This window comes from Bombus vosnesenskii, unplaced genomic scaffold (assembly GCF_011952255.1).
Source record: "Bombus vosnesenskii isolate JDL3184/JDL3185 unplaced genomic scaffold, Bvos_JDL3184-5_v1.1 scf7180000013319, whole genome shotgun sequence".
NCBI lineage: Eukaryota > Metazoa > Arthropoda > Insecta > Hymenoptera > Apidae > Bombus > Bombus vosnesenskii.
In genome coordinates, this window is record NW_022882964.1 from 1,235,234 (window position 1) to 1,251,890 (window position 16,657).

At 42.3% G+C, this 16,657-nt stretch overlaps 1 protein-coding gene across 1 annotated transcript; it reads left to right on the plus strand.

Moving 5' to 3' along the window:
• The first annotated feature begins 14,119 nt into the window (after positions 1–14,119).
• LOC117235747 (fork head domain transcription factor slp1-like) lies at positions 14,120–16,223 on the plus strand. Its single transcript, XM_033498066.1, has one exon. It carries the CDS (start codon positions 14,365–14,367, stop codon positions 15,640–15,642), a length of 1,278 nt encoding a protein of 425 aa, XP_033353957.1. The 5' UTR covers positions 14,120–14,364; the 3' UTR covers positions 15,643–16,223.
• Positions 16,224–16,657: the final 434 nt, after the last annotated feature.

Genomic DNA, 16,657 nt, shown 5'->3' on the forward strand with positions numbered 1-16,657 from the left:
TTTTTATTTCAAGGTGTCTTCTATTCATCGGTTACATTCAAAATGCCCTAACTGTCAATTTTTATACAATTTTTACAATTGTAAGAGGTTCAAGCGCTCCGGTCACCAATGACCACCGTGTCGTCACGGGAGAAACCGTGGCCGATCGTATGTGATCGACGTGGCAGTCAAAGTGTTAAAAGTTGCGTAACAAAGTCTAACAGATTAAGCGTTTTATGTATGTTTATACGTATGTTGTATGTACGTAATAACGTAAATGAAATTTCAGGTGGTAATGGCGCTAAATTGATAATCCTAATTGATAATCACTCCCACTAATCCGTAATATCGAAACTTACTTTTCAAAGAGATTATATATTTGATTTTATTATACCTTGAAATATGTCGCCAAGGTGGTCATTGAAACAAGAATTTTTTCCGACTGCCCAATAGCGGTATATTGGCTGTAGAAAGATGCCCGTGTCAAATTGATCCATCCCGGAATTAATGGCACGCTATAAATATTGACACCAGTTAGAGACACAGTGATATACATAGACATAAATTCAGAAAAAAATGTGTCACGCTATCCTTTTACCGATGTAACCAAACGCCAATTACCGATATCTCTACGAAGAAGATGAAACCTTATAGCGAGCGGCGTGATCTGGATTCATATTCGCTTTATAAGTGGAAAAAGCTCGCAACTACTAGTCGCAATATTTCTACAATATCGCGTAACCTCTGCATCTACTCCTTTTACATGGGGGTCGCAACTTTTATTCACGTGCATCTGTCTTTATGATTAACTATAAAAGCGGCTTCATTTATCGCTAGTACTACACAGAGAACGTTAACCGATGTAATGAGGATCGATAAATTTTCTTTTTTGTGCGCATTAACAGTATCGTTTATTCGCTGTTTTACTAATAATATATACAGCTAAAAAATACCAAATAATTAAGTCGAAACAATTGTGATTAATACGTTTGTAGAGATGTAAAACAAAACTATGTCATTATGATACATAACCAGCTACGTAATTCGATGTAAGTTTTACCTGTTAGTTGTAACCTGTTAGTTGTTTATATCGTTGAAAATGACGACGTGAGTTTGCGTTCGCCATCCATATGCAGATACGCTAGTTACAATAAATAGTAACTAGAAGATAGTTCTAGATACAATCGATAGATTTAATCGATAGGTTTAAGAAATTCTTTTGTTTTTATCCCTAGTCCTAGTAAGAAAGTGCAATAAAGGTTTTTCGGCTCAGAATGGTGTGATAGATTTATCCAAAGAAGAAAATAATAGCTATTATGATCCGACCTCTAAATACAGAAATAACGATAGGTTATGGGTCCAAGTTCGATAATTAATTATCATTTTATTGAAAATATCATTCATAGTAATAATATCGAGGAGCGCAGAAGATAACCTAAAAACAAAAAAAAAGGGAGTGCGTGATCGATGATTCAGTGTTGAATATCATAAGGGCAGTTATCGAAAGAATATAAAAATAGCTATTATGATCCTACCTTTAAATACAGAAATAACAACATATGTCGTAGCTGTTTTTATTTTATTGTAACTTTTATGGTAAGTGTTAGTTGTACCTGTTTTTACGAAATATTTGATGCAGTATAACCTACAGTTTTCTTATTTATATTTCTCATGCTCTGTTCATTTTAGATGTGAACATATGTGTATATCATGAAACGTTCTTTTCATATATGCTTGAATAAAAATGAAATCGATGAACGCTCATCTAAGTGACTGATATACATGGATGGTTAATATTCCTTTCTCTTTCTCTCTCTCAATCGTACTACGATACGTTCAGGATATAAATAAATTATACCGATGCAATTTCATTATCAATATACATTATCTCACTGTAAGAATTGCTTTATATTTATCCGCCTCATATATATTTGTTAGTATATAAGCAAAGTGTTCGTGTATCTCGCAGGTTCGAAGATCGCGAAAATCGCTTCGATGTTACTCTCAGGTAACTTAGCAGTCAAATTGCTGCTTCTATCGCGATTCCTGGTCACGTGCCTATGGTGGTTCTCGTGTGACTTCCATCGGTGTCGTGACAGTACAATATCTTGTAATACCCGTGACCACAGACAAGTCTTCGAGGTCTCTACTTCCACGATAGTTGGAGTATTTTGAACCGGTTGAAGGAAGAATCGTAAGTCAGACAGAATTGCTATTTTATTTTACGACCTTTGCAAAGAGATTGCGATCTTTTTCGTTCGTCGAAAATTTCGAAAAATTTCAATGTAGCTTTTACCGAACCGTTGTTCGCTGTTTCGCGTAAAATCCAAATAGACGACCCTTCGATCTCGTCTATCTTTTAAAGGAAATACTTCGTCGAAAAACGTGTACGATACGAGAAGATATTTTTAATCGAAGAACGAACGATGGACGCGTGCCTTATACGCGTGTTCTCGCGGGAAATAACTCTGACAGGCAAGCAAACGCGATTTTGGCGTTAATTCCAACATAGAAATTCTTCAACGATTCCAGTCGAACACTCTAAGATCCTTAATAGATGCACCTTGGTATGTTACATTAACAATACATCGCCACCTTACCTACAAGATACCTACAGTTAAAGAAGAAATGTCCAAATTCAGTAATAGATATAACGTAAGAATTAACAAAGCCCATTAGTTGCTCGATTACTTGATACGACGGATCAAATCCGCAGGTTGAAAAGACATTACCCTGTAGATTTAAACGTTGGATTCAGCTAGAACCAAATATACGATAATCATTTATTATTCAGGTTATAGTACCACGCCAGAATAATTTACTTACAATTCTCAATGAGAATTTGTCGTAAAATACTTCCAAAAAAAAAAAAAAAAAAAACAGAAAATGCTCGCGACGAAGGATCGACGCGTACTACGTATCTTTATCCGCGTTATACATCGTTGGCTTGTCGAATATTTCTGTTCGTTCGTATTAAAAAGCAAAAGTGCATTCAACAGTAGCATCGAGCTCGATGGATCGTTGAAATCAAAGAGATAGGAAAAATATATTAGACATGTTCAAATACAAAGTTGCCGGACGTTGAGCGAATTGAATCACTTAGTCGGACGACATTCTATGATCCATCTTTTGTGCGTGCAAATATTGGCTTTCTTTCGTCAAGCCCGTTGGCTGCATTAGAATCAATCGTTTTATAGCCTGAACGAGACTCGTTTTAAGTGCTTTGTCTGTCAATAAAGTTCATCAAGGCTAAGTGTCTAGTGTGGCCCACAGACTAAGCTGAAGGTAGACGAGCGAATGATTGTGTTGTTTGTGCGAGTAATTGCAACGTTGCTCGTTTTGATAAACCGCAATATCTAGATACCGACATTAAAATCCTATGTGCTTGAAATTATCGGATACTCTAGCAATAAAATTATTCCCATAATAAATTTATCATATACGTATTTATTATATCGGTATAATATTTTTCTACCAATATTCGATATATTCAACGTACAACATATTACAATATACGTATTATACCAATGTAATAAATGACCATAAACAATAAAAGCGATTAAGCTATTAAAAAATGTGAGATGATCGTCGGTGAAGGTGCCCGCGCGAGAAATACTCTTGATTTTCAACAATAACGTTTATTAAACTCTTAACAATTAACAACAAACAACGATTAACCGAACACGATCAACGATTAACAACGGTTAACGTTTAACAACGATTAATAACAAGTAACGATTAACGCTGAACTCTCAAGAGTCGATAACTCGTTTCTCTAATTGCATTGGCTTCGCCCAACCTTTCGCACTTTGCAGCTCGGGGCACAATGAATCTTTTGGTTCAAAACCAAACAGATTCTTTCCTTTGCTGCTCCTCGATATCCCCACTATGCGCGCGTTTATTACAAGTCCGAAACGATTACCGCGTTTAGTCGACGATTAGCCTTACGTTTTGAAGGTCGTCTACCCTACCTAACCTAACTGCCACAAACGTAATGCAAAAGTATAAAGCAAAGTCGGTATATTTGCAAACAAAACCTAAATTCCTTATTCAAATGCTGCTAAATTGATACAACGTGGCTTATAAGTTAATCGACGAATGACATAGAACAATGAGCGAGCGAGACAAAACAGCAAGAATTTTACTGCTTAGTCCGATCTTAAGGTTTGACTTTGTGCATAATGGTAGTAGACCTGGCATAACGACAGGATTATATAATAGAACCCTTTCAGAAATCGAACGGGTCTTTTTTGTAAAGGAATCTACAATACCTGGTGTCAGGCTAAACATCAGAACGAATAAAAATTGTTTAATTTTTATAAGAGTATGCGTGAAGTGGTGTTTGGAAGGCAAACCAAAGGCAGATCAGCTCGTTGCATTTAACATCTTCTATTTTTGTACGGGGACTGCATTATTTTTGTAAATCACTTTGGCCATGTCACGTCGACGTTTGAGACGAAGTAATCCCGGTTGAAGGTAGGCAGAAACCCGAGCTTCTTAGAATTCATAAGTTTGTGAATATTTATGATTTTGTATACCATTTGTTCGTATACGCTTGTATTTTAATAGAATGTGTACGTATATATTCCCTTTACGACCCTTTTCATCTTTTTAATTCTTTCCAGATCCTATATGAGATTTTTAATTAAAGGGTATGTTGTGCCTGATGTGTTTTACATAGAACGTGTACCTATGCTTCCTTTCCGTATTAGGTGAATATATACAGGGTGTTTGCGAACGTATTAGGTATTCGAAAAGTTTCTTTTTATTTCGTCGAATTCGTTTCACTTCACAGACATTCCGCAGACTCGCGTTATCGTTTATTATTCGCGTTATAGTACCACGCCAGAATAATTTACTTATAATTTACAATGATAATTTATTGCAAACTACTTCCAAATAAAGAAAACAACAATCTCGATGGCGCTAATTTATGGAAAAGGAACTTGGTTAGGATTTCTGTAAATATTTATTCCATATTATATATTACAATTTAATAATATATTACATAATATATTACAATTTGTATGTTGTATATATATTGGTATGAATACCAACTCTAAGTACTCTAAGTACACAACAGACACATTACTGTGCGTACCTGTAACGTGCCTGTTATAGGAACCGTGTTGCACCATTGTTGCAGGTACATTCCCTAATAATTTATTTCTCGTTTAAAGGCCATGCTGACGGTACGACAATTAAATCTTAAATAGCCATCGATCTTATTACCGTTCCCATTTCTGTTTTATTTTGTGTTTCCCATACAAATCGAAAGGTTTCTTCGGCAAATTGTCAGAATCGACTCAAATATCGTGCTGATCGATTCGCGAACCATCGAGTATACGTTTTATAGATAACGACACGTTATTCTTCGTTGCGTCGAGATCTCAACGAAGCGTCAACGATACGTCGTAGTAGTCAGAATATTTACACCGTGTAACGATACTAACTTGTAAACATATTCTATACGATCGTCGGGGTTTGATACTGGCGAAACTGAGACACACGAGCGGTCAAGCTTTCACGGACGATCGAAACGATTCCGACAGTCCAGTGCCGCTTAACTTTTTAAGTCGAGCAAATCGCATTAAAATCATATCCCGTTGTCACGATTCACAGGACGTCAGATACTGTTTGACTTTTTCGGCAGATTTCCCGTATCCGCAAACTACCTTCGACCCTTCTTTTTTAAAGCTTCTTCAATCCGTTCTTCTCGGGATCGCGGATGATCCTCGTGTAAAACGTCGTCCTCCGAAACGTTCGAAGATTAAAGCTGGTTTATCTTATTCCGGTCTTTTATTCTTCGAAGTTGGCGTCTCGCGGCGTTGCGGTTCGCTTAATCCAAAAATTTTCTTCCATTTTTGACACTTTCGTCTCTCGTCGACGCGCTTTTCGTCCACGTTTCTTAGAGCAGATCATCCGCTTGACTTGCTCACCATAGCTCTGAAATACGGCGGACGCGTTATACGCTTCCTCCTTCGTGATTGTCCACGTTCCTCCAATGGCTAAGGTCGACGCTTCGCTTCGGAATTTTCTGTCTTTCCATGTAAATTCTTCCTGTCTGATAATAATCGTAAAAAGGAGCGAACGTTAGTATCAGAATCATCTTGTGTCTGCTCCTTCGGCGTACACTCGTAGAATAACGTTTGCATCGATCTTGAGAAACATCTTTTCGCTTACCATCTCCGATCGAATAACTGTTACCTGTGTAGAGGGCAGTTAGTACGTGAGGTTTTAAGGACGAGATTGCTCGTTGTTGAAACCGTCGAATATATTTAAAATAATAAATTAATGTACAGCTGTATACGCGAGCCGTTAGTACAAAGTATAAATGTAGGAATGTTTATTATAAATTAAGAGAAAAAACAGTATGATAAACACAATATTGTACACTCTCACAAAATCGAATATAATATCGCGTTTCACGAATTCGCTTATCACTATTTCTACGTCACAGCAACACGATGAACTTCTCTCGACCGCGATTAATTCAACTCTGACAGCATTACCACGCTCATTTTTCCCATTTTGCTCCTTGACAACATTAACATATCTTGACAACGTTTATAAACAATCAGCCACGTCCTTCCCTGACGTCACACCATTCCACATAAATCGCAAAATGAAATCGCGGAATAAGTGCTCGTTAACGCTAACGTCGCGTAACTCGGTAAATACTCGCGAGATACTCGCAGATACTCTGTGGATACTGTTAGATACTCGGTATGTACTCTCGTGCTGGCGATCGCGTCCTTTTATTTATACTGGTCGGGGGAAGTCGGCAAATTCGAATTCGTCTTCGTTCGACGATTGCATGTAGCGGCGGCACTGTTTTGCCCGGAGTTTATTCGTCGTTACGTTGTGTCAAGGTTGTGTCAATGACCCGAGGCAAAACAACAACACGTCGTCGATTCGCGTCGTCCTTTGACTCCTGCGCCGCTACACCTGTTTCCATCGTCGACGATAAGCGACACGTTTAACACGTGTTTTCAAAGAAATGTCCGTCAGGCCACGCGTACGGGTGCTTCCATCGATATTTCAGTAATGCGAATCGCTCAAGCGGTGGTCTCAAGAATGATCGTTCGTTTCGTTTGTTCGCAACATTAAAACCACTAGCTGTTGTTGAATATAACGAAGGAAAGTGTGGTATAGATTGTTCCGACCAGATCGTTTCTTATGCCACCACAATTAGAAAAGGAATCAAATGGTACGGAAAACTTGACATTCGATTCCTTCTGGGAATCTTTCTGTTGTGAACGCTTTGAACGGTTTACAAAATTGCAACGAGAAAAAATATATTTTATTTATTTATTATTGTTTAGTCCGTGCGTTTCGGTTTTCGACGAACTTTCGGTTTTACATCTCTTACGTCTATTTCTCTTCTCACGTGTCTACCTCCCCTCTTTTCCACTCTATTCTATCGCACTTCCTCGCTTGTTCTACCTCTAAAAACTAAAAATTAGGAACTATAAATTAGCAACTAATGACTAAAAGCTATCGCCACTTTGGTCTTTAGCCTGCTTGCTGTGCCTCCTTCTTGTCGTTTGCCCTTTTCTTCTCTATTATTGCTCTCAGTTCTGCTAAACCTTTTCCGGTCTCGTTCAGCGTTTTTTCTTTGTCCTTTGGTCCTCCCGTTATTTCACATTCTTCTATTACGCGTCTCGGGTCTTCTTCTCTCATTCTGGATAGTCTGCATCTTTTTCCCCCCTCTTTTTTCCAGTATTCCCTTGCTTCGGCCTCGTTTCCGCATCCGAATCTTGCCAGTAGTCTTCCGTCCTTCCACTTCATCCTCCCTTTCAGGTACTTTGGTAATTTCTCTTTGGTTATGTTTCTCTAGTGTATGTCGTACTTGGATTCCCTTACCCTTTTCCGCCTCTCTTCTGTAAGAAAAAATACAAATATCGGAATATTTAGACAATTATTAGTTGGAAAGCTATCAAGGTTGTCTGAAAGTACAAAAAATCCTTGTCTTCGACGGAGTCAGTATAATATCGCCGTTCGGAAAAACGATTCCAGAAGAAGCATTAGACACGCGTGCGAGCTATGTTATGCGAATAAAAGACGTCGAATGGACCGAACAAATGCACAAAAGAATTTAAAGAAAACGAGAACTTATTGTCCAAATTGTTCCGACCAACCTCGACTACGTATAGAATGCTTGAAAGTTTTACTTTCTAAATAATTTTGTTAATAAATCATTTTCGAATTTTTATTTTATAACAATTCAACTATCATTACAATTAATTATTGATTAACGATTTATTATTATGGAATATCTTTTCAAATACCTACGACGATCCTTCGCGAGTAGTCAAACAAGCGACACTCAAATTCGAGTTACGAGGCGGTCAACGCGTTCAAGCGCCGTAGAAACCGTATAAAATATCTCTTAACGTAAATAGCCGGGTGGATGTAGAAGCTTCGCATGGCGAACGTTGAAATATTTTCCTGATCCAGTACCTGTATAGGTAAAAACGTTTCCAAGAGTTTCGCCACGATCCGCAGGTTTTCCCTACGAGAAACGCGGCAGTAACAGCGAATCGTTGGATCGAGCATAATCGACGAGATAAATAAGAGGTTCGGTCGACGCGAAACGTTGGAGACGTCGATTCGTGCGATAGGGGAGCGTGGACAATAGGCGAGAGTTTCATCGATCTTGAAACCGCGTTTTCAGCTCGTAGACACGTGGTCGAATCGTCGTCGGTTGTGACTCGCGTGCAACATAGAAAGCGGCTCGGACGCGTCGCGGCAGCTCGCTTTGTTGAGCAAATATACTCGTTTGTTGGTCCTCTTCTGGTTACCTGCGCGTCGCATCGGGCCCCGTAAAGGCGGCTGCGTGACAAGGGGATGAAATAATGGGAACGCGCTGGGTTGTGCGCTGCGGAAAACCGATTTCCTACGCCGTGGAAAACGGCCACTAGGGACAACCCGAAACTCGCAACACGCGGAACGCGCCGCTGGAAGTCAACCTTGCGAATTCGTGCTGCGCTCTTCTAATCATGACGTAATGAGCGACCATTCGCTACGGTTGCTCCTTTTCGCATCTCGACCGCTCCATCCCGGCAAAAGAGATTTCAGCGAATTCCACATCGGCTTAAAATCTGTTCGCGCCACGGCGCAACTTTTCGCTTGTCGGCTTCCGTTCCTCCTGACTGTTTTTGCAAATATTGGCTCATTCCGTTCAAGAATATCGCCTTTACGTAAAATGCTTAAGATATAAAACGTTTGTCGGATTTATCAGTAAACGTACATAGCATACCATCCGTGTACATCGGTCTGAAACTACGTTTTTCCTCTTTCATCGTCCTTCGATTTGTAGCGGCACACGCGTCTCAGGACGTCGCGATACGAAGATGCCTCGCGTAATTGTTTTGCCACGGTTTAACGCTGTACGACGCGCGTAACGTAATAAACAAATTCTGGACGAAGCAATTTCTCTGGACAAAACTTTTCGGTACCCTCCCCCTCGATTAGTATAAATAGACGACCAAGTTCTCCACTAGTCATTAGTAGCGCGAACGAATATCAGTATCGAGTCAGTAAGTCAGTCGCTTGCGATTAATTTTTTATTCTACAGTTTCAAATATCTGTAAATATAGTTAACTAAATTAACTCGTCTCCTTATTACTTCAATCAACGACAAGTCTCATCGTCCACCGCAGATTCTTCTTCTTCTTACGAAGTTTGTTAGAAACGTTTCGACGCGAGATATTTGGTCATCACTTGGAGATACGCCATCGGGTTAAATTTTTATTAGCGTTAACTTTGCGTGGGCGATTTTTATACCTCGCGTGGTATAAAAGACCGTGGACGATGGTCTTGTCAAGCAAGTTGCTACTTTTTATTAATTAAACGTTCAGACGCGGTTGCTTTCCGAGCGGCGTTTCGGCGTTGATCGATCGCGGTATTGGCGATAATTCGTAAGCCGCGAAAAGGAATAGTTCGATAGGTTCGGCCTGAGATTGAAATATCCTTATTTCGCACGCTGCGATCGCTTCGTTTCATTTCTAGTGGAAAATACTTGGAATCAAGGAATTTCCCGATCGACCGAGTCACGAGTCAGCCGTGGCGAATACGAATTTCTCCTGCCATAATTAAGCGATGAACGTTCTGGGACTAGGATTTGATACGCTCGGCAGACCTGCGCCCAAGTTTTTAGGTATAGCGATGGCTTTGAACCGAACGATCGAGCGAACCGAAAGTTTCGAAACTGATCGAGCCAATGCGACCATTATCGCAACTAAAGTAATCGTTCGAACGTCATCAGAGTTGCGAAAATCTGTTGTTCGGACAAGAATATCGATAAGAGAAAAGGATTCGACGATCGTGATTTTCACCGAGGACGATTTCGTTTCTCGGAGAACTTGAAATTCGCGACGTAAGTAACGCGTGCCATAAATTTCCCATAATCGCGAGACATTGGATCGTTGATCGGAGTCGCGAGACGATCGAAACTTTCGACGAGGAAATCGTGGAAAGTACGAAAGCTTCGCGAAGGTGGGCACAGGCAAACGTACGACTAAATCTATGGGTCACCATGGGGGTGATGACGTTTTCACGATGGGGAGTCGAACAGTCTGTAGTGTATAGAGATAGCATACCGGCGACCCGAGAAAAGTTCTTTGCTTCTACCGATGTCTCTTTTTGGGAACCAACCGAGCAGCAGAGTCCTTCTCGGCTGTCCCTTTTTTACGTTTGTCACGTGCCTTCTTCCTCGCAGGCATCCTTCGCGCAGACGTATTTTTCCAAAAGTATCAATTTTATTTCTCGATTTCGTCTTTATTCGTCTCTTACCTAGGAAGCTATTGTGACAAGGGAACGCGTCTACGTCTATCGTGTCTTCTTTTAATTATATCTGCGCAAAGAGAAAGACAATAATATCCTAAAATTATTATCTTTCGTCGCTGTTTACCGATTAACTTTTGGAACTATGCGATAGAAATTTTCCAGGGCGGTAGAAGTAAAATTTTCGCGAATGTCCGCAAGAATCTGTCCGCAAGAATCGTTGTTCGACTTACTCGAAGAAACCATACGTCGACTTATCGTCTAGTTTCCTTTGATATTTATTCGAGATCTTTCGTTTTCGTCCGACGCCCTGTTACTTAATTTTGTAGCCGAGTCGATAATTTTGAAAATACGCTCGAACCTTTTGAAACAACGATATTCTATTACGTTCGTTCGTCCAAACGTTTCGTAGACTCTGTGAAACATTCTTGTCTTTTTGAGAAAAACTTTGCTCCAGGTTGCTTGTGTTCTGGTCTCTTCTGGACCACCAAGAGTTTTCCCATCGAGAGACGAAATCTACGAGACATCGTTTTCGAGAAGGCATCGCTGCCCTTTTCGGAATTAACGAGCTTCGGCTAGAAAACTACCGTGCGTGGTGTTACGCCCGTAAAATGGCATAGCCACGCATCAAACGTGCCGACCAGTGCGGTTAGATAACGGTCTTTGGACGTTAGACCGCCAGGTAGATATTTCATCCCGATGATTCAATTAAACGACGTACGCGATTATCCGTAAGATCGTTCGAATATATAAACTGTGTTGATTTAAAACAGTCGACGAGATACGACAGCTAAATTGCCATAATTATTACAAAACAAAATCGATCGGTAAAATGATTAGTCACTGACGTACCTCGTATACCTGCCGGTACTTGGCACTAAACATTGCTAAATTGCTTTATTATAAGAAAATTTCAACCGAAGTTACAATTATTAGTAAGTAGGGAAGAACTGTTAAATTTCTTTATTTCGACGAATTGTTCCGAAGTTTATGAGTACCATAACTACTCTAAGTAGTACCATATAGAGAACAGTAAATCTACGGCAAATGTCTTCCTGGGGAGCGTTTGCATATAAATCACGTGCTTTTACGACAAGTACGATACCGAAGACGATATTCGATCGTTTTCCACATTGCTTCAGTTAATTGTTCGAAGAAATGCATATAATAATACGGAGAATAAATAAAGGAGCCGGTTATTTTTATTTATAGCTATCTCGATTTGCGAGTCACGTGTAACACTGGAAAAGTTAATTAGAAGGTAGTAAAATGGCCTGGTAAGCTGAAAAGAAGAAGAAGGAAGGTAGAGTACAAAGGAACGACAGAGGTTGTAAATATATCATTCGAGTAGTATACAATTGGGTCGTTCAACAAACTTCTTCCGTTCTATAAGGAAATAATGGATGCACGATATTTTTATATTGCTATATTATTTTTTATAGTTTATATTATTTTATATATTTTTATAGTTTTATATTATTCTATGGAATTACGTGCGATCCATTTTGTTCTATCGAAATAAAGATCACAACGTTCGACGGATTAGGTTTCGTGTTTGTACAAAGATGCGTCGTTGTAAGAGACGTGTCTGTAAAGAGGAGACACTTTCCGAACAATCTAATGTACATCGAGTAAGTCTAAACGAAAGAGAAGGGAAAAACGAGAAACGTTCTTTAACGCCAAACCTACCGACGTCGTCGTGCCTGGTCGAAATGGTCGGTCCTTAAAAAAAATTATTGTTTTTGTAATTAAAACGTAGTAGGCAGTTTGTTGTCGAACGAATGGGTGTACGAACGACTCCCATAAAACGACCATAAAAAAATAATTTCGTATAATCTCAATGACGAACTGGGAAAGAGGATTAAACAGGAACGATCATACACATTTTTCCAAATATATAAACAATGCGTATGTTATTTGGTTTCGCTGCACTTTTTACAAATTATTTTATACTCGAAAGTACGTTTGCTGCACGCGTATCTTTTGGAAAACCTTTGGAAAATTTTACTCGACGAGCTTTGCGTACATGCGAATTCGAACTCGAGTTTGTCGATGTTTTCGACACATTTTCTTTGCTTCGCGATTCTCGATACGCAGCGTCAAGTCCTCCGGCTAACTGGAACAGAAATTTCTGCCTTTTCCCCCTGTTGTTTCTGTATACAAAACCTGGACGTTTATTCCAGCTACGTCCGGAACATCGAGACGCACCTGGAGAGGCCACTTACGAGACTTCGACTTGACGCTGTATTTAGTTGCCAGTCGGTCGTTTCTTTCGAGTTGACCATGCCACGTCCGCATAGCCTTTCTTTTATACCGATCGTTTCCAACTACCGCGTAACTAGCGTGTTATCTCGGGCGCCTCGAATAGATCGGCGGCGGTAGAGAGGACAGGCTCCGTATGTTTCTTGAAGAAGAAAAACGAATAAAACGAGAGAAATACGTCGTAGTTTTACGAAACAAAGTTGCGGGAAAGTTAAAGAGAAACGATCAAATTGGCCGACAATTCAGCGTTAAATGAATTATCGTCGTAGGATAAGCGATCTCGCTTCTGGGCAACGACGTCCAAACATAATAGAAATAAAGTTGTTCGCGAAGTTCGTGTACGCAACGTACTCGAAGAAAAAAACTGTCTCGTGAAAAACAGCGCGATACGCGTACTTACGTACGCATCGACGTATCTAATTTTAAGTTTGTCGCGAGAAGAATCGAAGTCTCTGCTCGTTGCGTTGACGAGGCGTTGGATCGGTGCGGGCAAGGGAGAAAAATATTTGCAAAGTGGAGGAGAAAGAAAGAGAAAGATAATTCGCTTATGAATAGATCAACGAAACAACAGCAGAAGGGTGTATCGATTTCGGTGGTCGTAGGATTCGATGGAAGAAGGCCGGCAGTGGCTGCAACGCCAGCGATGAAGGGCATTCAACCCCCCACCCCCCGCCAGCCCCTCTTTGGTTCGGTGTATTCACGCGCCGACGAGGAACACGGTTCCCGTGGAGAGAGTTGGCCGCTCGAGCGCCGTACGAGGGCGTAGAAATACAGATATCGCGTTTGGATTTGTTTGTATACGGGAGTTGGCGGCTCGGAGTCGAGTCGCGGCTGCGCTCCCCACCTTCGAGGCTGGCTACGATCGGCCACCTTCGAAATCCCTGCCTCCGTTGTAACGCTGCGCGCTGTTTGCACAGTTTACTGTCAAACATTGGCCGCAAAGCGGCATAGTGGGGAAGAAGGACGTCGCCGGTTGAAAACGCCAACCTGAACGACGATTGGTGGGATTAGTCCGTGTACAGGAGATCGGGGATTAAGGAGGTGTGGCTACCGTAGCCATATATATAGGGTGAGTGGCGGGGATGACAGCAAATACGCGGCATAACTCCGACAGGCAACATCGGTCCTCTCTTATCGGTCGCGCGAAGGACTAAGCGGGTGAATAAAAAGGTACTTGGGTGAAGCGTATTGGTCGATCGCGAGCAGTGTTCGTTGTGCGTTCAAATGCTTTTGGAAAGGGAATTTGCTGTGTGAACATCGTAGTGGCAGAGCCGGTCGCTTTCGTTCTTGGCGATTGGAAAAGTGCGAATTATTCCAACGACACGTGTTGAAAGTATGGTGAATATGGAAGGATCGGGCGAGCAGGAAACGGTGACAGCGTCGCCGTCGCCGCGCGTTGTTCTCAAAAGCAGTTTCAGTATTCGTAGCATCCTGCCGGAGGCGTGCGCGGGAACACCGGCCCCGACCGTCAGGCGATCCGCGTCACCGGAGATCAGCCACGTCGACGATAGCGAAGATTCGAGCGATCTGGACGTGACCGGGGACGGCGGCACCGAGACGCCGCCCTTGGACTGCTCCAGGAACGCCGTCAACTCTGCCGCCAACTCGTCCGAGCAGAAGGACTCGAAGGATCGACAGGCGGACGACAAGAAGAAGTGCGAGAAGCCGCCTTACAGTTACAACGCTCTCATCATGATGGCCATCCGTCAAAGTCCGGAGAAGAGGCTCACTCTGAACGGCATCTACGAGTATATAATGCGCCATTTCCCCTACTACGAGAACAACAAACAGGGCTGGCAAAATTCCATCAGGCACAATCTCTCGCTGAACAAGTGTTTCGTTAAAGTTCCCCGGCACTACGACGACCCGGGAAAAGGAAATTATTGGATGCTAGACCCGAGCTCCGAGGACGTGTTCATCGGTGGCACGACCGGTAAGCTTCGTCGAAGAACCACGGCGGCTTCCAGATCGCGATTGGCCGCGTTCAAGAGGAGCGTGGTCCTCGGTGGTCTGTATCCATCGGCGTACGCTCCCCCGGGATGGCCAGCGTCCCTCTACACGCTGCCTTATCTTCATCGGGCCGCCGGTTATCCGCCAGCGACCGGAGCCTACTCCACACCCGCCGGATATCCAGCGAGTTTATTGCCCGGCGCGGCGACCAGTTCGACCACCAATTTACCTTGCAAACCGCAACCGTTGCCGGCCACAGCCGCGTCCCCGCAACACGGCCCGTTCTCCATGGAGAGGTTGCTGCAGCCGCCGACCGCCGCTGGATATCCGACCGGCATCGCGACATCCGCCATTCCCGTCTCCGGCAGCCCCTACGACTTCTACTCGACCCTCAGATCGTTGGCGGCGCATCAACAGCATCAGAGTAGCGCCGCGGTGTTCGCTCACAATCAGCAGCCAGCCAGATATCACGTGAACCAGCCGCCGCTTTTGGCGACATCGGCTACGGCTTCGCCAGGAAGCAGCCCGGAGCCGATGTCGCCGAACTCGCCTCCCATAACCGTCTGTAATACCGCCGTTGTACAGCAACCGAGATCTCTACCGCACAGTCCGCCTCAACTACTGCTGAAACCGATCACAGTTCTCACCGGAAGGCAAAGCTGAACGATCTCGCTAGTCTAGTTTCGGTCGTTTTTCGTGTAACGCTCGTACAGCGGTTACGATACCGGGGCCCCGGCAACGTACGTAGCTTCGACGAGCCTTGAACACCGATCGACTCGCCACTCGCGATTCCTCCGCTCCGTATCGGAGTGCGTTCGCGCGCATGTTGCAACGTTATCGCCAGTTTCTCTCCTCTCGACCCAGTTAATACGTGTACACGGTGATATTGTACCTACGTTTACTTTCTTTTCCTCTTAGGCTGATTTCTGTAAATACTAGCTTTTAAGATGTATCGAATTACGTCGATCGAGCACGAATCCCGCGACATCGAACGACGATATCCTGCCGAGCTAAATCGTAGAAGAGTAATATAATGATAATTGTAAATATAAGGCAAGATTCGTTTAGATGATCTCTCGTCGCCGATCGTTAAACTATGTACATAATCGATCATTGTTATTCGTATAAGTTATACACACGACACGTGTATATATGTATACAAGCCAAGAAATCGCGAATATGTTGCTCTAGCAGCGTGTATATAATCGTTAAAATAAATGTTTAAAGCTTTTTTTAGAAATTTTGCCTTGTGCTTTACGATTACCTTCCAACCTTCTTCTCACTCGTCCCATTACCGATCGATCTTTTCGTCGATTCGCTCGAGACACGTTCTAGTCGTCGAATCCTTTATTCGTTTGTTCGTTCGTTACGTTCGATCCCAAGGGAAAGTAAAATCGTCGGATTACCGCAAGCGCGTTGTTCCAACTCCGAAAGTTTAACCTTCTTTGCGCACGGCTGATCCTGATCATTTTTGCGCGTCAACGTTGTTCTAGGATTTCCAACAATTACACGCTCGTCCAGTTGCTCGAATATGCGCGAGCGATAGGCTCGACGTAGTAAATTTCCACGGAGCACGCAACGAAGCTTCGTCGACGGGCGTCGTAAAAGTAACAGGCAGAACCCAACGGCTGTCAAAACATAGCGCGGGATAAAAGTTTCGTTCGGGTAAAGTCAATGG

Coding starts and splice junctions, on each gene's coding strand:
- LOC117235747 (XM_033498066.1), top strand. CDS start 14,365: ATGGTGAATATGGAAGGATCGGGCGAGCAGGAAACGGTGACAGCGTCG.